The 16,827-nt window shown below is 42.7% G+C and overlaps 2 protein-coding genes across 17 annotated transcripts in view; one reads left to right on the top strand and one right to left on the bottom strand.

The window, feature by feature from the left end:
- On the bottom strand, window positions 1-9,682 carry LOC6613800 (sodium/potassium-transporting ATPase subunit alpha). Of its 11 annotated transcripts, XM_032722050.1 has the most exons (9): window positions 5,909-6,844; window positions 5,769-5,844; window positions 5,274-5,682; window positions 4,288-4,478; window positions 3,969-4,235; window positions 1,181-3,264; window positions 511-685; window positions 214-446; window positions 1-166 (listed from the first exon to the last, which is right to left on the bottom strand). In XM_032722050.1, exons 4-9 carry the CDS (start codon window positions 4,435-4,437, stop codon window positions 46-48), a joined length of 3,030 nt encoding a protein of 1,009 aa, XP_032577941.1. In that variant the 5' UTR covers window positions 4,438-4,478; window positions 5,274-5,682; window positions 5,769-5,844; window positions 5,909-6,844; the 3' UTR covers window positions 1-45. The 11 variants fall into 11 exon arrangements, 10 of the variants coding, with proteins under 10 accessions (XP_032577941.1, XP_032577940.1, XP_032577939.1 ...); XM_032722049.1 differs by adding an exon at window positions 9,581-9,682 and having other exon boundaries at window positions 5,274-5,999; XM_032722048.1 differs by adding an exon at window positions 8,569-8,647 and having other exon boundaries at window positions 5,274-5,999.
- The window catches only part of LOC6613801 (complexin), a 22,830-nt gene continuing 14,277 nt past the window's right edge, over window positions 8,275-16,827 (top strand). For 2 of the 6 annotated variants that reach the window (XM_032722059.1, XM_032722061.1), the window contains exons 1-4: window positions 8,277-8,362; window positions 9,179-9,339; window positions 10,734-10,914; window positions 14,655-14,666. In XM_032722059.1, coding sequence (XP_032577950.1) covers window positions 10,860-10,914; window positions 14,655-14,666 — 67 coding nt within the window. In that variant the 5' untranslated portion in view covers window positions 8,277-8,362; window positions 9,179-9,339; window positions 10,734-10,859. Of the gene's footprint in view, window positions 8,363-9,178; window positions 9,340-10,733; window positions 10,915-14,654; window positions 14,667-16,827 lie in introns of all 6 variants that reach the window. The other 4 variants (XM_032722057.1, XM_032722060.1, XM_002038234.2 and 1 more) reach the window with 4 other exon arrangements.

Genomic DNA, 16,827 nt, shown 5'->3' on the forward strand with positions numbered 1-16,827 from the left:
TACGGCGACGGAAATTTATTGGTGTAACTGGATACATAGCTGTAATTAATAATAAGTTTCTTGTTCCACCCAGCCACCTGGATTTCTTCTTATTAGAAATCGACGACTTTCATCAAAAAAGAAAATTAATAGACCAAAGGGGAACGCATATATCCACCAAATAAATCTGGAAAAACATTAGGTTTAAACCGTTTTCATATTAGTTGTACTTACTTGATGGAATACATTCTCAATGTTTTTTCAAATACTGGAACATAGCAAAGTAGACAGGCAATAATGAATTCCAGAACCAAAGCGAAGTTAAGTACATGATTGCCCATACCTTGTTGAAGTATTGAGTTTCGACGAGTTTTGCATATTAAAAGGTCGAAAACCTGTGTCACAACAATCGACACAAAAAACCCGGTGCCTGCTGTATATTCAAGAACTTTACGTTCCCTGTAGGTCTGGAAACATTTCAATTACGTTAAATATAATAAGAAAAGACCAAATAGAACACAACACAGTTACCCATTCTTGTCCGTAGCCATCTTCAAGGTCTTCTACATTTTTTGAGTCCCAGTCTTCTCGAATTCCTTTAAGTCTGGAGGGGGGAAATCCATGTTCTGCCATTATAGCAAAAAAAGTAAAGAAACATGCAACCGTTTGTATAACTCCAATTTGCAAGTAAGCCATTAGAATTAACCTAATGATTTAGAGATACCAAACATGTTAATCATAACTACTTCCAGGGGGTAAGTATCAATAAGCTTATTTGCGAAAAAAATATATTTGGTACAATATATATATTTTATATTTTATATTTTAAACAACATATAAACAAACTACATATTTTTAAAACTCCTTTGGCAAGGCTCTATATGTTGATATGCGAAAAAAATTTAAAAAATTTATTACTTTTTGAGTTTTTGTGCGCGGGTGCATATGTAACGTTAAATGTCAAATTAAGCTGCGTGGCTTTAGGCCAAATGATCTGGTAAAAATAAGTTTTTGGGAGTATATAGGGGGATGCTGGGATGAAAGCAATTTTTAGGAGTATACTTTGCCTTAAAAGAACTTATCTATATGAGTATATAAACTCAGACTCTTACATCCTAATAATATAAATATTTATTAATAAATTTAAGAAAAATAGATATAGGACCACTCTTGATCTACGGAATAAGCTATACAAACTTACTTTTTATTTACCAAACGGTCTTCAAACGGATCTCTTGGCATACGCGCCATTATATCAGATTCAGCTTTTTCATAAGCTAGCGATATTGCCGGAAGCATGTCAGTGCCGATATCGATGCATAGAATTGCAATAGTGCCAAGAGCTAAAGGTATATCAAATATCACAAAAAATAAAAACGGCACTATTTCAGGAAGATTTGAAGTCAAGGTATATGCGATGGACTTTTTAAGATTATCGAAAATAATCCGCCCCTCTTCAATGCCAACCACAATTGACGCAAAATTGTCATCCAATAGAATCATATCTGCCGCCTGCTTAGAAACGTCAGATCCAGAAATACCCATTGCAACGCCAATATCGGCTCTTTTCAGTGCCGGAGAGTCATTCACACCATCGCCAGTTACAGCAACAATTTCACCACGTCTTTGGCAAGCTTCTACGATTATAAGCTTTTGCTGTGGAGAGGTTCGGGCAAAAACGATTTCATTATGATAGTATATTACAGCGTCTAACTCTTCAGCTTTCATCTCTCGAAGCTCACCACCGTGGACCACAATAGCAGTGGCTTGTCGGGAATCGATGTCGAGAACTGTAACGCCACGTTGTTTGGCAATGTCCTCTGCAGTAGGCGTTGTAATTATGCCCACACTGCGGGCTATGGCTTTAGCTGTAATAGGGTGATCTCCAGTTACCATGATTACACGTACACCTGCTGAACGGCACTTGGCAACTGCGTCTGGAACTGCTGCTCGTGGCGGGTCTATTAATGATATTAATCCCAGAAAACGAAGACTTTCTAATGGAAAATTTGGAGGATCTGCGTTGAAGTCGTAAGAAATTGGGTATTTAGACATGGGAAGTATAAGGTCAGCAAATCCCAATACTCTTTCGCCCATACCGCCCATTTCCAAATAAGCTTCTTCGAATTCCAATTTTAATGCAGGTGTAAGTTCTACAGACAGCCCTTGAATTATTATCGTACTACAGCGATCCAATATTCTCTCTGGTGCTCCTTTCATCTCAACTATAAAGTATCCATCTCCTGAATTAAATTCGTGAACAGAAACTTGATATTTTTCGGTTGAATTAAAGGGAATTTCGGTCAATTTGATATGTTTTTGACGAAAAGCACTAATACCTCCAGAAATAGTTTCGGTGAACTTTAAAAGAGCAGCCTCTGATGCGTTGCCATTGACATCTTTTTTAAATACGGGTATATCATCTTGACCACCTTTAAATTCAGCGGAATTGCAAAGTGCGGCACACATAAAAAGAGCATTAAAAGATTTATCCTCAATTTTAAAATGGGATCCTCGAAAAGATTCAGTAGTGTCAGATTCAACAATTATTTGATCATACCATAAGTGAGCAACAGTCATTCGATTTTGAGTTAGGGTTCCTGTTTTATCTGAACAAATTGTTGATGTCGAACCCAATGTCTCGACAGCTTCCAAGTTCTTAACCAAACAATTTTTGGATGCCATGCGCTTTGCAGTAAGGGTTAAACATACGGTAACAGTTACGAGTAAGCCCTCTGGTACGTTTGCGACTATAATGCCTATAAGAAACACAACTGCATCAATAAATTCATAACCTAATGTTAAACTTATCGCAAAAAAAGATAGTCCTAGTATTATTGCAAATATTGTAATAAACCGAATAAAAAGTTGTATTTCCCGGGAAATGGGTGACTGAACATCGTCCAGTCCTGCCGCTAAGTTTGCTATACGTCCCATTACTGTACTGTCCCCAGTTGCAATGACAACACCTCGGCAGGTACCTTCGAGTACGTTTGTAGAAAAAAAAGCCAAGTTCTTTGTTTCCAAAGGGTTTTCATGTGTAAACTCTGTAGATCTCACTTGAGGCTCGGATTCTCCAGTCAAGGAAGAGTTATCCACTTTAAGTCCATGAGCTTCCAATATTCGAATGTCAGCGGGTACCCTATCACCAAATTTAACTTCCACAATATCTCCTTTTACTAGTTCGTCTGAAGTTACTGTGTTTATTTCCCCTTCTCGTATAACTGTAGCGTATTGTGGAACAAGGTTTTTAAATGAATCCATTATAGAAGAGGATTTATGAACCTAATAAGTAAAAAATTATTAAGACTATTATCCCATAAATGTTAACAATTATTTGTTTACTAAAAAATTTGTGTATTAAAACAAGAGAGAATACAACAGTCGAGTTCCCCGACTATCAGATATCCGTTACTCAGCTAGTGCGAATGCGAAATTTCATCATTTTTCTTGGATTATCGATAGATATTAGTGAATTAAATGAGAAAACATTTTAGAAAATGTTCAAAAGTGTGGGCGTGACCAGTTTGGCGGCTTTAAGGCGTTAGAGTGGTCGTGACAAACAGTTTTTTGGCAAATCGAAGGAACTGTAATACAAAAAGGAAAAAATATCAATACATTTTTCAAGTGTGGTCGCAGCAGATTTCTGCGGCTTGTGGGTGTCGCAACATGAAAAAGCTGCATCTCAACACTTTAGCTTTTATAGTTCCTGGGATCGAGGCGTTCATGCGGACAGACGTACAGGGGCAGATCGACTCATCTTTTGATCCAGATAAAGAATTTGTATACTTTATACGGTCGGAAACGCTTCCTTTCTGCCTGTTACATAATTTTCAACGAATCCAGTATACCCTTTTACTCTAAGAGAATAATATGAGAAACAGGTCCTAAATATCAAATAACCGCTAAGGGGCAAAACCAACTTAGACTTGACTTGTAATAAGAGTAATTGTAATTTTTAGAAACATTTTTGATATGTATTTATTTACCTGAAAATATGTAAATAACCCTGTGACTATTACCAAAACAGTCAATGCAATGCCAAGATAGAGATTGTCATCTGGTGGTTCGTGCTGGGTTTGTAATTGTATAAGATATCCGACAAAACAAAGAAAAGATCCTGCCCAAAGTAGTATTGCGAATCCACCAAACATGGTTTTTAAGAAAACAATCCATTTCGGTGTTGGAGGCTGCGGCGTAAGTATGTTAGGGCCATTTATTTCCAATCTTAACTTGGCCTCAACAAAAGACAACCCCTATTAAAAAATATCATCACTTATAATCGTAGATCGTTGTAGATTCTCATACCCTGTTAGGATCTGTCTTTAGGCGCTCTAATAGTTCGTCTACAGATATTTTATGATTGTCAGTTTCCACATCTTTTTTAAAAGACTGAATGTCCTTTTTCTTTTCTTTTCCATTAATTTTGTGTTCTTTATTTTTTTTTTTTGATGGCATCCTCTTACGTTTTGTAGTTTTTTTTGATTAAAAGGGCTATGCTATATTGATACAATAAAACATTTTTAAATATAACTTGTTAATTGTTAAATATAATATGTTAAACATAAATTTTTCAACATACATATAAACATATTTTAAAAAATTGAAACATAAACAACAAGCTAGTGTAGTTTAGTTTTATTAGAGATTCACTGAAAATATTGGAAGTCCAATTAATACATAAGAATCTATTGCTCCCCAGCTATGAAGAGTAAAGTATGAAATCGTATAAGAGATTGTTTAACACTCTTTAACACTGTTTGTTACACTCAGTACCGGAAACCAATTATAATCGCACACTATATGTCGATGGGGATACATGCGCAGCTTATGCCAATTGGCAAGTAGAGGGAGTTAACAAAATCGAAATACCTATTTTAGGTAAATTATTAGAGCCATTAGAGCAGATAGATTGGTATAAGTTATTAAATAAAGTAGAACTTCCATTAATAATTCTAGTAGTACTCAAGAATCACTTAGTATTCTATTATTTGGTGTTAGGTAAAAGGGCCTTTATCTGATGAATTATAAGAATATATTGGGGACAAGTTTAATAAAGATCAATCTGTTCAAATGCTAATAATATATATATAAATGCTGTTCATAATGCTAATAGAAATATCCAGTCACAACATAAGAAAGAGTGAAGAAACATAAAGCCTGTTTGGAATATAAACTTTGAGATTTTGTAGCTATACGTAATATTAATACAACATCTACACTTAATTAAATAATAAATAATTCGCACCTAAATATTGCGACCTTACAAAGTAAATAGAGTATTTGAAAATTACCGCTATGAAATCTATGAAATCCTTCAAATCTAGTTAATGGAAAATTGTCTTCTACCACAAGAAGTGGAATAGCGATGTGTTCACAATGGGAATTTGAGAAAAAACATTGATGAACAGTTACACGACATGTTTCATCAGCCGAATGCGTTCATTTGTTGAAACCCGTAAGTGAGTTTACATTTCCATTTGTTGAAATAAATATAATATAACACATTTATATGTACACATTTTTAAAAAGGATACGTATGGCAGTTTTGTGTGGCTTGTGCGCATTAGAGTGGGCGTGATCACATTTAGAATCAATGGAATCTTCATGTCCAATCTCAATTCTTTAGCTTTAATAGTTCCTGACTTTGTAGATCAGAAATATATATACTTCATATGGTCTGTTACATACTTTATAACGAATCTAGTATACCATTTAACGGGTATAAAATGTTGTTATTATTATATTGTGAGCATATTTGAATAAAGCCTTTAATGGTATTGACATACTCTTGTAATTGATAAACATCAGTCGTAGAACTCCACTACACCGTTCTGTAATGATACTTTTAACAACCACCACAGTCTATAAAAAAAGGAATTGTTCCCAGAAGCCTTATAAATTATCACAGCTGTACTGAATGCATTACCTCTTAAAGAAGCTGGAAACGACAGTGAGCCAAATGTGGCCAATTAGCCTCCAGTCGTCTGATGATACGGAAGGCGAATAACGAAATACTCCTGAAAAACAAAATCATAACTGGACAAATAAGCGATGAAGAAAGCCCAAGCAATTTCCTTTGTATGATAATAGAACTGGTAAGAAGGGAATGGGCCGTGACGAGGCGGGATGCCACCTGTCTGGTGGCTTAAAGCGAAATGGGTTTGATTTTAATCAGAATAATGGGCTTTGACGCCGCATGATGACGTGTGTGCTCTAATTAAATAATTTATATAAATTGCCACCGCTCTACCACGCGAAAACCCGCAGGAATTTCCTGTTCCGCCGCACTCGAGCTTATCCTGCAGGAGCAGGCCCAGGTCGGAATCCCGGCGAATCGGCAAGCAATTCGGGCATTAGCTGCTATCAATCCGCTTCCTCCGGCAGGTGTGTTAAAAAGCTAGGCCCACAAAGGAGATGGTGCTCACATGCTAAGAAATTAGCGGAGGATAATCCGTCACCGGTTCCGCTTCCGAGCAATCTCTGCACGTACATGGTGCACTTTGTTTATCGCAACGCCAGACTACGAGGCTTATGTAAGCGTGCCAGTCAATACTGATGGGAAGTGGGAAAGGGGGCTCCTTGTCTAGCAGGGCGTTCTAGGACGGCGTCTCCGGCAGAAGGGAAAGTCGTTATTAGCCAACAATTCGGCTGAAAGCTTTCGGCCAGCAAGCTTTCGTTTTGTTTGGGGTCAACTGTCAAAACTGACAGCAGTGCTCTCTGCGTTGGGGACTCTCTCCTCGTTTCGGCGGCTGTTGTTACAACAAGAGCTGCTGGCTACCAGTATACCGTTTTCGGCAGTTAATATAGTTTCGGGCACCAGGAGCAGCACCACCGCCCCAGAGCGAACTTTACGGTTTGTATACGGGTCTCGTGCCGAGTGGCAATCAGTGCGACATTGCAGAGTGTAGCGTGCATTGGTGTGGGAAAAGTACCCAAGCCCTGTGCTTCTCCGTGACCGACTGTTTAGGTAGACTCCGCGGTCCGCGCTCCTTCCGCGCAAGTCCCCCACGCCAGCGGTCTAATGGCCAGTGGACTATATCCCCAGGCTTCAATGCCCTAGTGGCCAGGTCGTGACTGTCATACTAAGCAAGGAGCTTCGCTTTGTCGAGCCAGAAGTAATAAGCAATTTGTGGAGGAAAAATTATCTCACGCTGTGCAGCAGAGACTGGCTGGAGCGAGCTTGAGTGGTATTCAGGCCAGGAATGGAGTCGGGCGGGGACGGCAGCTAACCCATCCATGCAGTGCCAATCCACCAAGCTGTCTGGCAAAACGCTAAGAAATTATAATTGATTGAGCGGAAAACAATGAAGCCAACTTAGTCGGCGATATTGGATCTGTGTCGGATCTGTGTCGCACTAATTAGAAGTCTGGAGGATTCTCCTGCGCCCTGGGCAACCTCGGTCGGAGCTCTTGGCACGACATAGACTTCGAACCGACCGCTGTCCGATGGCGGACAGATGAGCGGATGTGGCCAGATCTTTGCAATTTCCTCCTTTAAAGCTCTGTGCTTCCGGTCCCGTCTTCCTGCCGCCTGGTCACAGTCCGCCCAGCATGTACACACGAATGTGTGCAAACAAACTGGAGTGGCTCTGACAAGCCAACAAAGGCCGTTCCAGTGGGCTGAGGGCGCAGCCGGGGGAAGCGGTGCAGTTCGGCTGGCTCTCGCTCCGAGTGGTGATAATGGCTCGTTGGCACAGCGAGCGTTTTATCAGTACGGCCTGGCCTGATGCCAAAGTTACAGGAACACTAACACGACCGCCACGAATCGATATCGCGTATACGCTACTCGGCGCAGGCGCCAGCTCCCAAATGTAGGCAGCGCTTTCGCTGCTGATTTCAAAGTCAAAAAGTCAAGAAATTGAGACCGAGAAAGAGAGCGAAGGAGGGAGGGAGTGAGAGCGAAAGACAGTCGGAAAGAGAGGGAGGGGAATCGAATTATGTAACAGACAAAAAATAGCAGCAGATAAATATATTAGAGAGAGAGAGCGAGAGACAGAGAGGGCAGGGTAGGGTCCTTTCAGTCCGGCGGTCCTGCAATCCTCCCGTTAAACGAGTCCCACCGTTGTTGTCCTTATCTATGTGAGTGCCCGCCCGTGGAGCTCGTTTTCTCTCGGCAAGCCGAGCGGGAAAGCACTCAAACCCGAGCCCGAGAATTTCCGGACGGCGCTCGGTCCCTCGAAGCCCGAAGCCCGAAGCCCGCTCTTCACGGGATTTCGGGGTCGCAGCGGCGCGGTCGGCTCCGACGCCGCTGCCTCCGCCGACGCTTTGTAAGGCGCTCGCATGCGGAACAGCGGCAACGAGCCAAGTTTTCCGAGTTTCCGAGTTTTTCGTGTAGGGTACTCTGGCAGTGGCGTGCAGAAAAGTGCGAACATAGCATGAAGTAAGAAGCGCCGAGAAAACATAGCGACGGTCTAGTGAAAAGTGGCAAGCAAAGCAAAAGTATTAAGCACACACACACGGCCAGTGCGCACGGACACACACAGCACACCAGCACACTCCAGCACCAACACACTAGAGCAAGTGCGTGTACATAGAGGGTTTGTGCGGGCACATATGTGCCACACACACACACACATTGGCACGTACGATGTCGATACTGGCTCACAGTGGTGGTATTTAAAAATCGACGAACGGCCCGAGCTCGAAAGCACGACTGAAAACCTAAATTGATTAAGCGAATTTGTTCTATCAAGCTAATTCAATTGCTCGGCCAGTTGACTGAGTGATCCACTGCGAGCGCAGCCTTATGTAATCGGAATCAGTGAAAAAGCGATACACGGCGGCCGCCAGAGGAATACGACTCCAGGACCCAGGACCCGAGTCCCCAATCGAATTTGTTTGCTGCGCGTATTACGTAAAGTAAAATCTTGTTTGCTGTGGCACCCGCCTCCTCGAACCCCTCCCCACTCGAAAAGGCACTTACGTGCACGCTCCCATAAAAGAAACCCTAATAAAGAAATATCGATAAAAGCAACAAAGCAAGTGGCACGCCAGCACAATAACGACGACGACAAGCGAAACATCGGTAACAATGCGACCCCTGGGGGTGTTGGTGTGTGTGTGTCTGCTATTTTTAAATTAGCGGGGCCCGACCCCGCCGAACCCTGAAACCTGCAACCCGGGAGCCACATAACCCTGGAACCCCAGAACCCTGGACTGTGCACACCTAACTCCTGTGTCTCTGTTTGTCTTTCAGGAAGCCTATCTGCCTAATGCACGCTCTTCACGGTGGATTTCCTTAGAACAAACACATTTCGCGCAGACTAGTCGGAACTTTGCTCCTCAACAACCAAGTCCACGCACTCACAGGAATCTTCAAGGGAAATCTGAAAGGAATACTTGCTGAACTAAGGCCAGGTAAGTGGGTGGTCCACCAACCCAAAAAGTGTCGAAAGTATGCCCCAAGTATGCTCCAAACTTGCTTGCAAAGTGTTTGTCCGCATCCTGCACATTTCACGCGTAGATTTCGCGGCGGCAGCAGAGAAAAAGTTCCAATCATTACACAATCGTTCGAGGACTAACCAAAGTCGAATCGATCGCAGTGCTCCGTAGCTGATTCGTCCGAGGCGTATACTTGATATACTCGAGGTACACTTACCCTTTTATGGTTAGGAGCGTGGGTGCGGCCTTGGGTCGGAGTCTAGCACAGCTTATTTGCGTATTTATTGGCTTTGGCTTGCTGGCTAGTTCCCGTATTGGAGGACTTTAAATGTAACTGGATAGCCAACTGGGCAGAACTTTGGGTCAACGTGAAATGGTGAGTGGCCCCAGGATAAGAAAGTGTTCCTGTTGCGACCACACCTTGGCCACCCGACCATAAAATGCTAAGCACGAATGCCATAAATTTTCGCTTCTATTTACATATATTAAGTCAGATAGATGTGTGTCCGTTCGTCTCGTTTGCCCCAAAATTCGGTGAGCCCGTGAACTTGTTTTGCCGATTCATTTTGCCCGACTATCTATCTATTGCGCTGCCAGATGCTGGATGGTGGTAGCAAAATGAATTCTCTACTGCACTTTCGCTGGTCAATAAAATATTTAGCTGTTTGCTAACTAACTGCCTGTCATAGCCTTCCCACTATCAGTTTAATTCATTAGCCGAGATAAAAAGAAGAAGTTTATTCAAGGCACATCCATCCAGGGCGATATTCAGACTTCAACTGACATCCTTCATTTGTCCGTTCCGTCCATGTCGCCTCGCCACCTTCCAGCCCTGACCAAATGGTTTTTTATGCCAAACTAATTTCGTTGCTCGGTTGCTGGAGTTGTTTTAGTTTGCGCAGCTAGAGAGAAACAAGCTGCCGCCTCCGGCTTAAGTTCGTTAGCCCAATTTGCGCAATTATTAATACATGGTACAAAGAGGCGATGCAGACGCAGCCAGCGGCAGTAAGATACCCACCCTAGCCCAGTCCCAGCCTGGGGCGTTAATAAAATGAAAAATTTCGGCTGGAAGACACGTAGACCGCATTTATTACGGGATTATTGTGCTGTAGGACTAGGGGTTCGAGTTATTAGATTTGCGAATTAATTCAGTACCAGCCAGGGCTGCTTGGCTTGCACTGAGAATCTGGCCAAGTCATAAACTGGATGAGATCGGTTTCTAGTGAAACAGCGCTTCGGCAGAGGACTCGACTTAAGGCATTTAACATAAGCGGCTTAAAGTATCAGGCGGACCCAGGTGACAGGGCACTCCTTTGTCCTGCCGCACACAAAATTAATTTGCTCTTTTCGTTTTGCTCTGTCGCTTTCAGCTTACCGAGCACCCAGGACCCAGCGACCGGGACTCAGGAGCCAGCGCGGACTCAACTGCATCTCTTCGAGCGGAAGCAGAGGACCACAGCCAGGCGCAGCCACGCCCCCCGAGCGACAGCCCAAAGATGGCGGCCTTCATAGCTAAGCAGATGGTTGGAAACCAATTAAGTGCCGTTAAAGGTAAGTCGCACCGGAAGCAGCCACCCCAGCATTTTATTTTTGGCACTCGATCAATACACTTTGATATGGACGTGCGGACGGGGGGTATACATAATTCACTTTCAAGCTGCTGCGCAGCGACAAAAATTACCACACATGACAGCCACCGCTTTTAGATACACAGCAAGGTCCTATCCAGTCCGCATCCGCATCCCCATCCGCATCCCCATCCGCATCCCCATCCGCATCCCCATCCGCATCCCCATCCGCAACCCCGTCCGCATCTTCCACCCCGGCCAGGCGGTGGGCAAAGTCATTGGGTTCCCATTGAGGCTGCTGTTTAATCAGCGACTGTGCAATCGCTCGGAAAATAATAGAATGCTTTCAGAAAGAGAAAAGAGCGAATGCTGGGGCGAGAATAGTTAAGTTGAATGCTTATCAACCGACAGCATGCAGCCCACTCTGAGCTGGGCCATTTACATAGGGCAGCCCTCTGCCCCTGAGCACCAGCCCCATCCTGGGACATATGTAAGCTTCCCCCACTTCCCCGGCAGTAGTCTCGTACATTTTGCAAGTGCGCTGCAGTGCCTAACCCCATACCCCATTCCCCATTCCCCATTCCCCATTCCCCATTCCCCATACCCCCAACCCCATCTCATCTGCAGCTGAGCACATTACCGGGTGTCTTATCGAACGCAGAAATTCTGCACGAATGCCCAGGAAAGTGTTTCCGACAAATTGATACAGTTAATTGTGTAGATTGATGCTGAATTTGTCACGCTCCCGTGCCCAGACTCCAGCGTCAGGCGGCGAAGAATTCAGGGCCGGCGACTCAATCATTCCGCCGTTCTGTTCGCCAGGCAGCCAGATGGGGCTTAGCTAGAGATTGCAGGTTGGTGCGGTTGGCCATTAGGCTGTCAAGGCTATCGAGGCTGTCAGGGAACACGAAAACGCTATTAGCATGGGCATAAAATGCGAAGAACCGAATCAGATCTTGCACTTGTCGGGCCAGTCACTCATACGTGGACTAGCTGCCGGGATACCACACTCTAGTTACTCTACTCCCCCGTTCCGCAAATCGCTCTTATGGCGATTACTTTGGCCCTCAATGATGCAGCACGGCGGCTACTTAATTTTTAGAAGGCGAAATAAAATATCCCCATAAAAGTCATAGTCGGAATGGCTACGAAATTGTTCAGCCATTTCATGCTTAGTTCCTCAGCCAGCTTCACTATGAATCGCAGAGCGAAAGAGCCAACATTTTCCACGAAAAACATATTTCTCCGGATCCAGATTTCGAGTTGTGCGCGGTGGGTGGCCAAATGGACTTGTTGGGTGGCAGGAAGCCTGCCAGCTAATGTGTTTTCATTGTCAACTATCTGCACTCGCAGTCGGACAATTTATTTGAGCTCGCTTAAGCCGCTATAACTATTGCCTGTCTTACGTAAGGATAATTTATGAATTGGCTATAGCTTTACTGACCTGACTGACAAAGAAACGGCAGTAACGGGGTTCAGGATGAAAACTTAAAGCTCAAAATGAAAAACGTGTCAAGTCAAATCGTTTGATCTGTCATTTGCGCTTAAAATATTTCTAGTGCACTATTAAATTAACATCTACGTTTTCTTGTATTTACAGGTAAGCGTTCAAACTGAACAACTTATATACAAAGTGCGTAAGTTATGGCAATTCCGCCAATCAATCTATCTGTCATACATTGTTTAACAATGGCATAAACTAGAAAACGTTTTTAAGCATACTTTGTCAGTAATTTGAAAATTGGCAGTGCAAAGCATTGCGTCTATGGCACTACCGATTTATTTTAAAGCTCACCGCTTCTGTTTGAATTTTGAATGGTGACCAGGTTGTTTTGATTGGCAAGAGCATGACTATACGATTCAGATTTATGGCTAGACTACTCAAGACCCGTTCAAAATTTAAATTTAATAAGGTTTTCCTCATAAGTACTTTAAAATAACTGTACCTAAGCTTAGTAGCGCACTACATAGATAGTTTACCATACCAAAGCCCCTTTTTATTCCAACTTCGCAATATGGCACATAAACCTGGATGGATAATCAGTAAATTACAGATGCATTTTTACATGAAAATTTACATAATATATAAATCCACTTAAGATTGGCGGATTTTTAATTACACAGTTAGCCGTACAAATATTTATCAGGGCTGTGAACCATTTTTTAGCTTAACGAGCATTTAACGTAACAAACCGCCGGTCCATTTACAGGAAAAATATAAATATAATAAACGTCAGTTTGTGACATATGGCATATTATATTCAATATATCTATATATATTATAAACAAAAACAACTAAAACATTTTGAAAACGAGTGTGTGACAGTTTTGGGCGTGGCCTATTTTGTAATATTGAAAGAAATTGACAAGAGAATGTTCAAAAATGTGGACGTGACACTTTTGGGCGGTATGTGGGCGTGGTTGCAGCAAACTCGCACAGTGTTGTTAGTCTTCGGAACGCTTAATCGACTAGATCAAAAGTAAAGGGAAACATGGAAACGTACATATATACTTTTTTACAACTTTTACTCAACGATTAGCGGTTATGAATATAATATTATGTTTCTGCGACGGTTTAAAAGGCACAATAATATAGGTTCACTGCCCTGATAATAAAATAACACAAATTGTCAACGTAAAATAGCTTAACGCGTACAGGCTTATACAAGAATATCAAAATATAAAAAGTAATAGCTTAATTATTTGTTTTTTCCCAAGCCCCAAGCCATAAAATCCTATATATTAATATAATATTTGAGCCATTCCCAATTTTAAATTTTGGCCTTTTTAAAATAAAGTCCAGAAACAAGTCCATACCGTCAGCTTTGCTTATTGTAACTTACCTCGATATTTTCCTGTCCCCGATATAGTAAAGTAATGGTAATTATAAGTACATATCATACGAATAATCCTGCCGACAGAAGTCCCTCCCAGATACACACCCAAACAAAAAATAATAGAATATATTTGCTCATTCCTACAATGCCTTCACAGCCGAACTTTACCTCATTGTAAAACACTCGAACACAATAGCTTGACAAACACACCCTGCCAGGCACACAGAACGACTCCCAAGTGCACAGTAATCTGCGGAATAGCTCCGCTTCCCACCACGCCCAACACCCCACACTCTACCCACATCCGTCCCTGTTCCCGTACTGACCACCCAATCCACCCCATCCCCACAATCCACCGCCCCTAAACTGCGAGTACTCTTTAGCAATAACAAGTACACCGAACAACAAGAGCCCACAATGAACACACCTGCCATTGCACCTGTATAAAGCCTACAGAGAACACAATTCAATTTCTTCTATCACAATATCTTCCTGACTACCAACCCTCGTCTTTCTTTTCGCTCCCTGTTTAGTACTTGCGTATTAACACGAATGCCACGCCCAAGAAAGACCCGATCCCAGAGACAAGTGACCCTAACTCCCCATCTCCGCTATGGAGGTGGGAACCCAAACGAGCGCTCGAGATCCACCTATTTGGCAGTTCGAGCCTCCTCTGCCAAATTTGAAACCTTAATCCCGCCATGCTGCCTCTCACGAATCTTTCTACTCCCACCTACTTTTTATACACACTCCACATCTTCTTTCATTTTCCATACTACTACCTAACCACACCCGCTTCGAACTCTAGTCCATAAGGCGTGAGCCACAACAGATAGTCTAATACTAATACCAATTTCTTCTACTTCCCCGACCACACGCTCGACAGATGCTGCAGGCGGTAATTTCTCTACTTACCTTTTGTTTTATTAACTATGTCCATGAATATATCTTGTATGCCTTGATGCCATCACAGCATCCACCATATAAATATTTATATTGCAGCTGCATTTCCACTAGAATCAGTAATCAGTAATCGATAACATCAAATAATCAGTATCAGATATCAATATCAATAATCGAAATTCGAAATTGCAAGTCAATCATCTGTTTACATGGGCTGATACCCAGTAGTTCAGCAATGTTATTCGATTCAGTACTTTATAGTTAGCAAAGCAACCTCAGATACTTTTTTCAAACGCATGTCTTGGGCAGAGATCACCAACAGTTGCATTCAAAACGCTTGTCCATCGGTTTATTTTTTATCAACTGTGGGGATACTTTTAATCGAGAGACGTACAACTTTTCTGAATTACGCGAAAGCGACTCGGCTACTTGCAACTTGATTTGACAGTAAATTGAAACTCTGAATTATTGGTTTGATTCAAAATTTGGCAACAAACTTACCGACAGTTATCACGATTACCGCACACCTTGAGTTTCTTTGGTTAAAACACGCTTTTTGAAACGTCAATTGAAGAACTATGGTCTAGAATTGACTACACTTAGCATTGCATTGAGTTTGCTTCTCTGATTTTATTTAGTTTAGTTTGATATTATATCGAATATGCTCTTGGAGCCGTTACACTCAAACTCTTGCTTTCTGCAATAATTGTTTTGTTATAACTTTTTTATCTACTTCTTCTACTACTACTATACTACAATCGAACTACTTCTCCTACTGCTATGTACTACTTTAACCAATATGGAACCCTACTAACTACAAAACTACTTACATCTTCTACTATTCTACTATTACTACTCTAATTACAACTCAACTACAACCTAAATACTTCGAATTTACAATGAGGTAAAGTATAAGAATACATTTTCTACTAAAATAGCATTACAATTTGTTATTTAGGACAACAGAGACAGAAAAAAAAACAAACATACAGCACACCAAATACCAAATACATACGCGTAATCGTTTGATAAAGATCCCTTTCGATTGTAACCCACTCTCGTCGCTCGCTTATCTATTCCAAACCAGGCATTTTGACACAGAGAAGCCGTTTGATATGATTATTTCACAATATTCCCCAGGAGCCGGAAGGTAGCACCTGGTTATTCTCGTCCTCTAACCACCAATCTAGGATACCCGTTTACCGATTCGATTATGGTGTCTTGCAGCATTTCAACCAGTGTTCCAAGATCCCCGCAGTGCTGCAGTTGGATGAGAAGTGGTGGGAGCGCCCATGTATATGTATATTAAAAATTCCTTAAAAATCCCGGGCTGAGTACGGACAAAAATATTTGCATGCGGCTGACCAACCTTCAGCCCGCCCGATACGCAGCTCAGCATTTTTGTCAAATTTTGCCGTTTGCGGCACGACGTCGCATTCCGAACGAGCCTGGCAAGGGTGCCCGAGTGGATGTGGAAGAGCAAATGTTTCCACGAATGCGGATGAGGCTCACAACTAATTGCTCGCATTAGGACTAGAAGCGTGTAGACGTGTGCAGGCGGCGAAATGGCTGCGCCGTGGCCAAGAGCCCTAAGCGCCTTCAGCCCTCAGCCAAGATGGTCGGAGCAGCGAAAGGCGCAGTGGCGGCGTAATTTCAACACTTGCACACGCCCCTGTCCTTTCGCGTGGGCTCTCCATGCGGCGTGTGCCCAGTCATAAGTAACTATCGGGTCCTTTGGGGCTGTTAAATTATAATTTAGCCGAATGTGGTAGTTGCTATCAGCGACTATGACAATGAAAACATTAGCAAGAGGGCGTGTGCCACCTTCCTGGGCGATTAAGTCGCTCCAGTGTCGCCCCCAGTCCCCATGAGCTGGGATTCCGTATCAGCCCCGCAGCTTCCTGTTCCTGTCTTTGACCCAGAAGCTTCCCTGCCAGGCAGTGGCAGTGACGGCTTTCGGGGTCCAACTCAGCTCGGCGGGCTTGAACCGGATTAAGCGAGAAAATAATTTGCTGTTCGTGCCATTTGAGCAGCCGTGACAAAGGGAACAAGGGTGGGCCAGGCGGAAAATACTTGAGCCAAATAGGGCAGTCCCCACCTACAGTATGCACACACCGCCCACCCCCATCCGGCAGTGTGTGTGTGTGGATGGGTGG

The sequence above is a fragment of the Drosophila sechellia genome, chromosome 3R (assembly GCF_004382195.2).
Source record: "Drosophila sechellia strain sech25 chromosome 3R, ASM438219v1, whole genome shotgun sequence".
In the NCBI taxonomy this organism is placed as follows: Eukaryota; Metazoa; Arthropoda; class Insecta; order Diptera; family Drosophilidae; genus Drosophila; species Drosophila sechellia.

Bases quoted from the DNA above. Each gene is read 5' to 3' on its own strand.
- LOC6613800 (XM_032722049.1), bottom strand. From the start codon at position 4,437: ATGCCATCAAAAAAAAAAAATAAAGAACACAAAATTAATGGAAAAGAA. The intron at 3,265-3,968 runs GTAAATAAATAC...TTTACTTATTAG, and splicing joins GGTTATTTACATATTTTCAG to GTTCATAAATCCTCTTCTAT. The intron at 167-213 runs GTAAGTACAACT...ATGTTTTTCCAG, and splicing joins TTGAGAATGTATTCCATCAA to ATTTATTTGGTGGATATATG.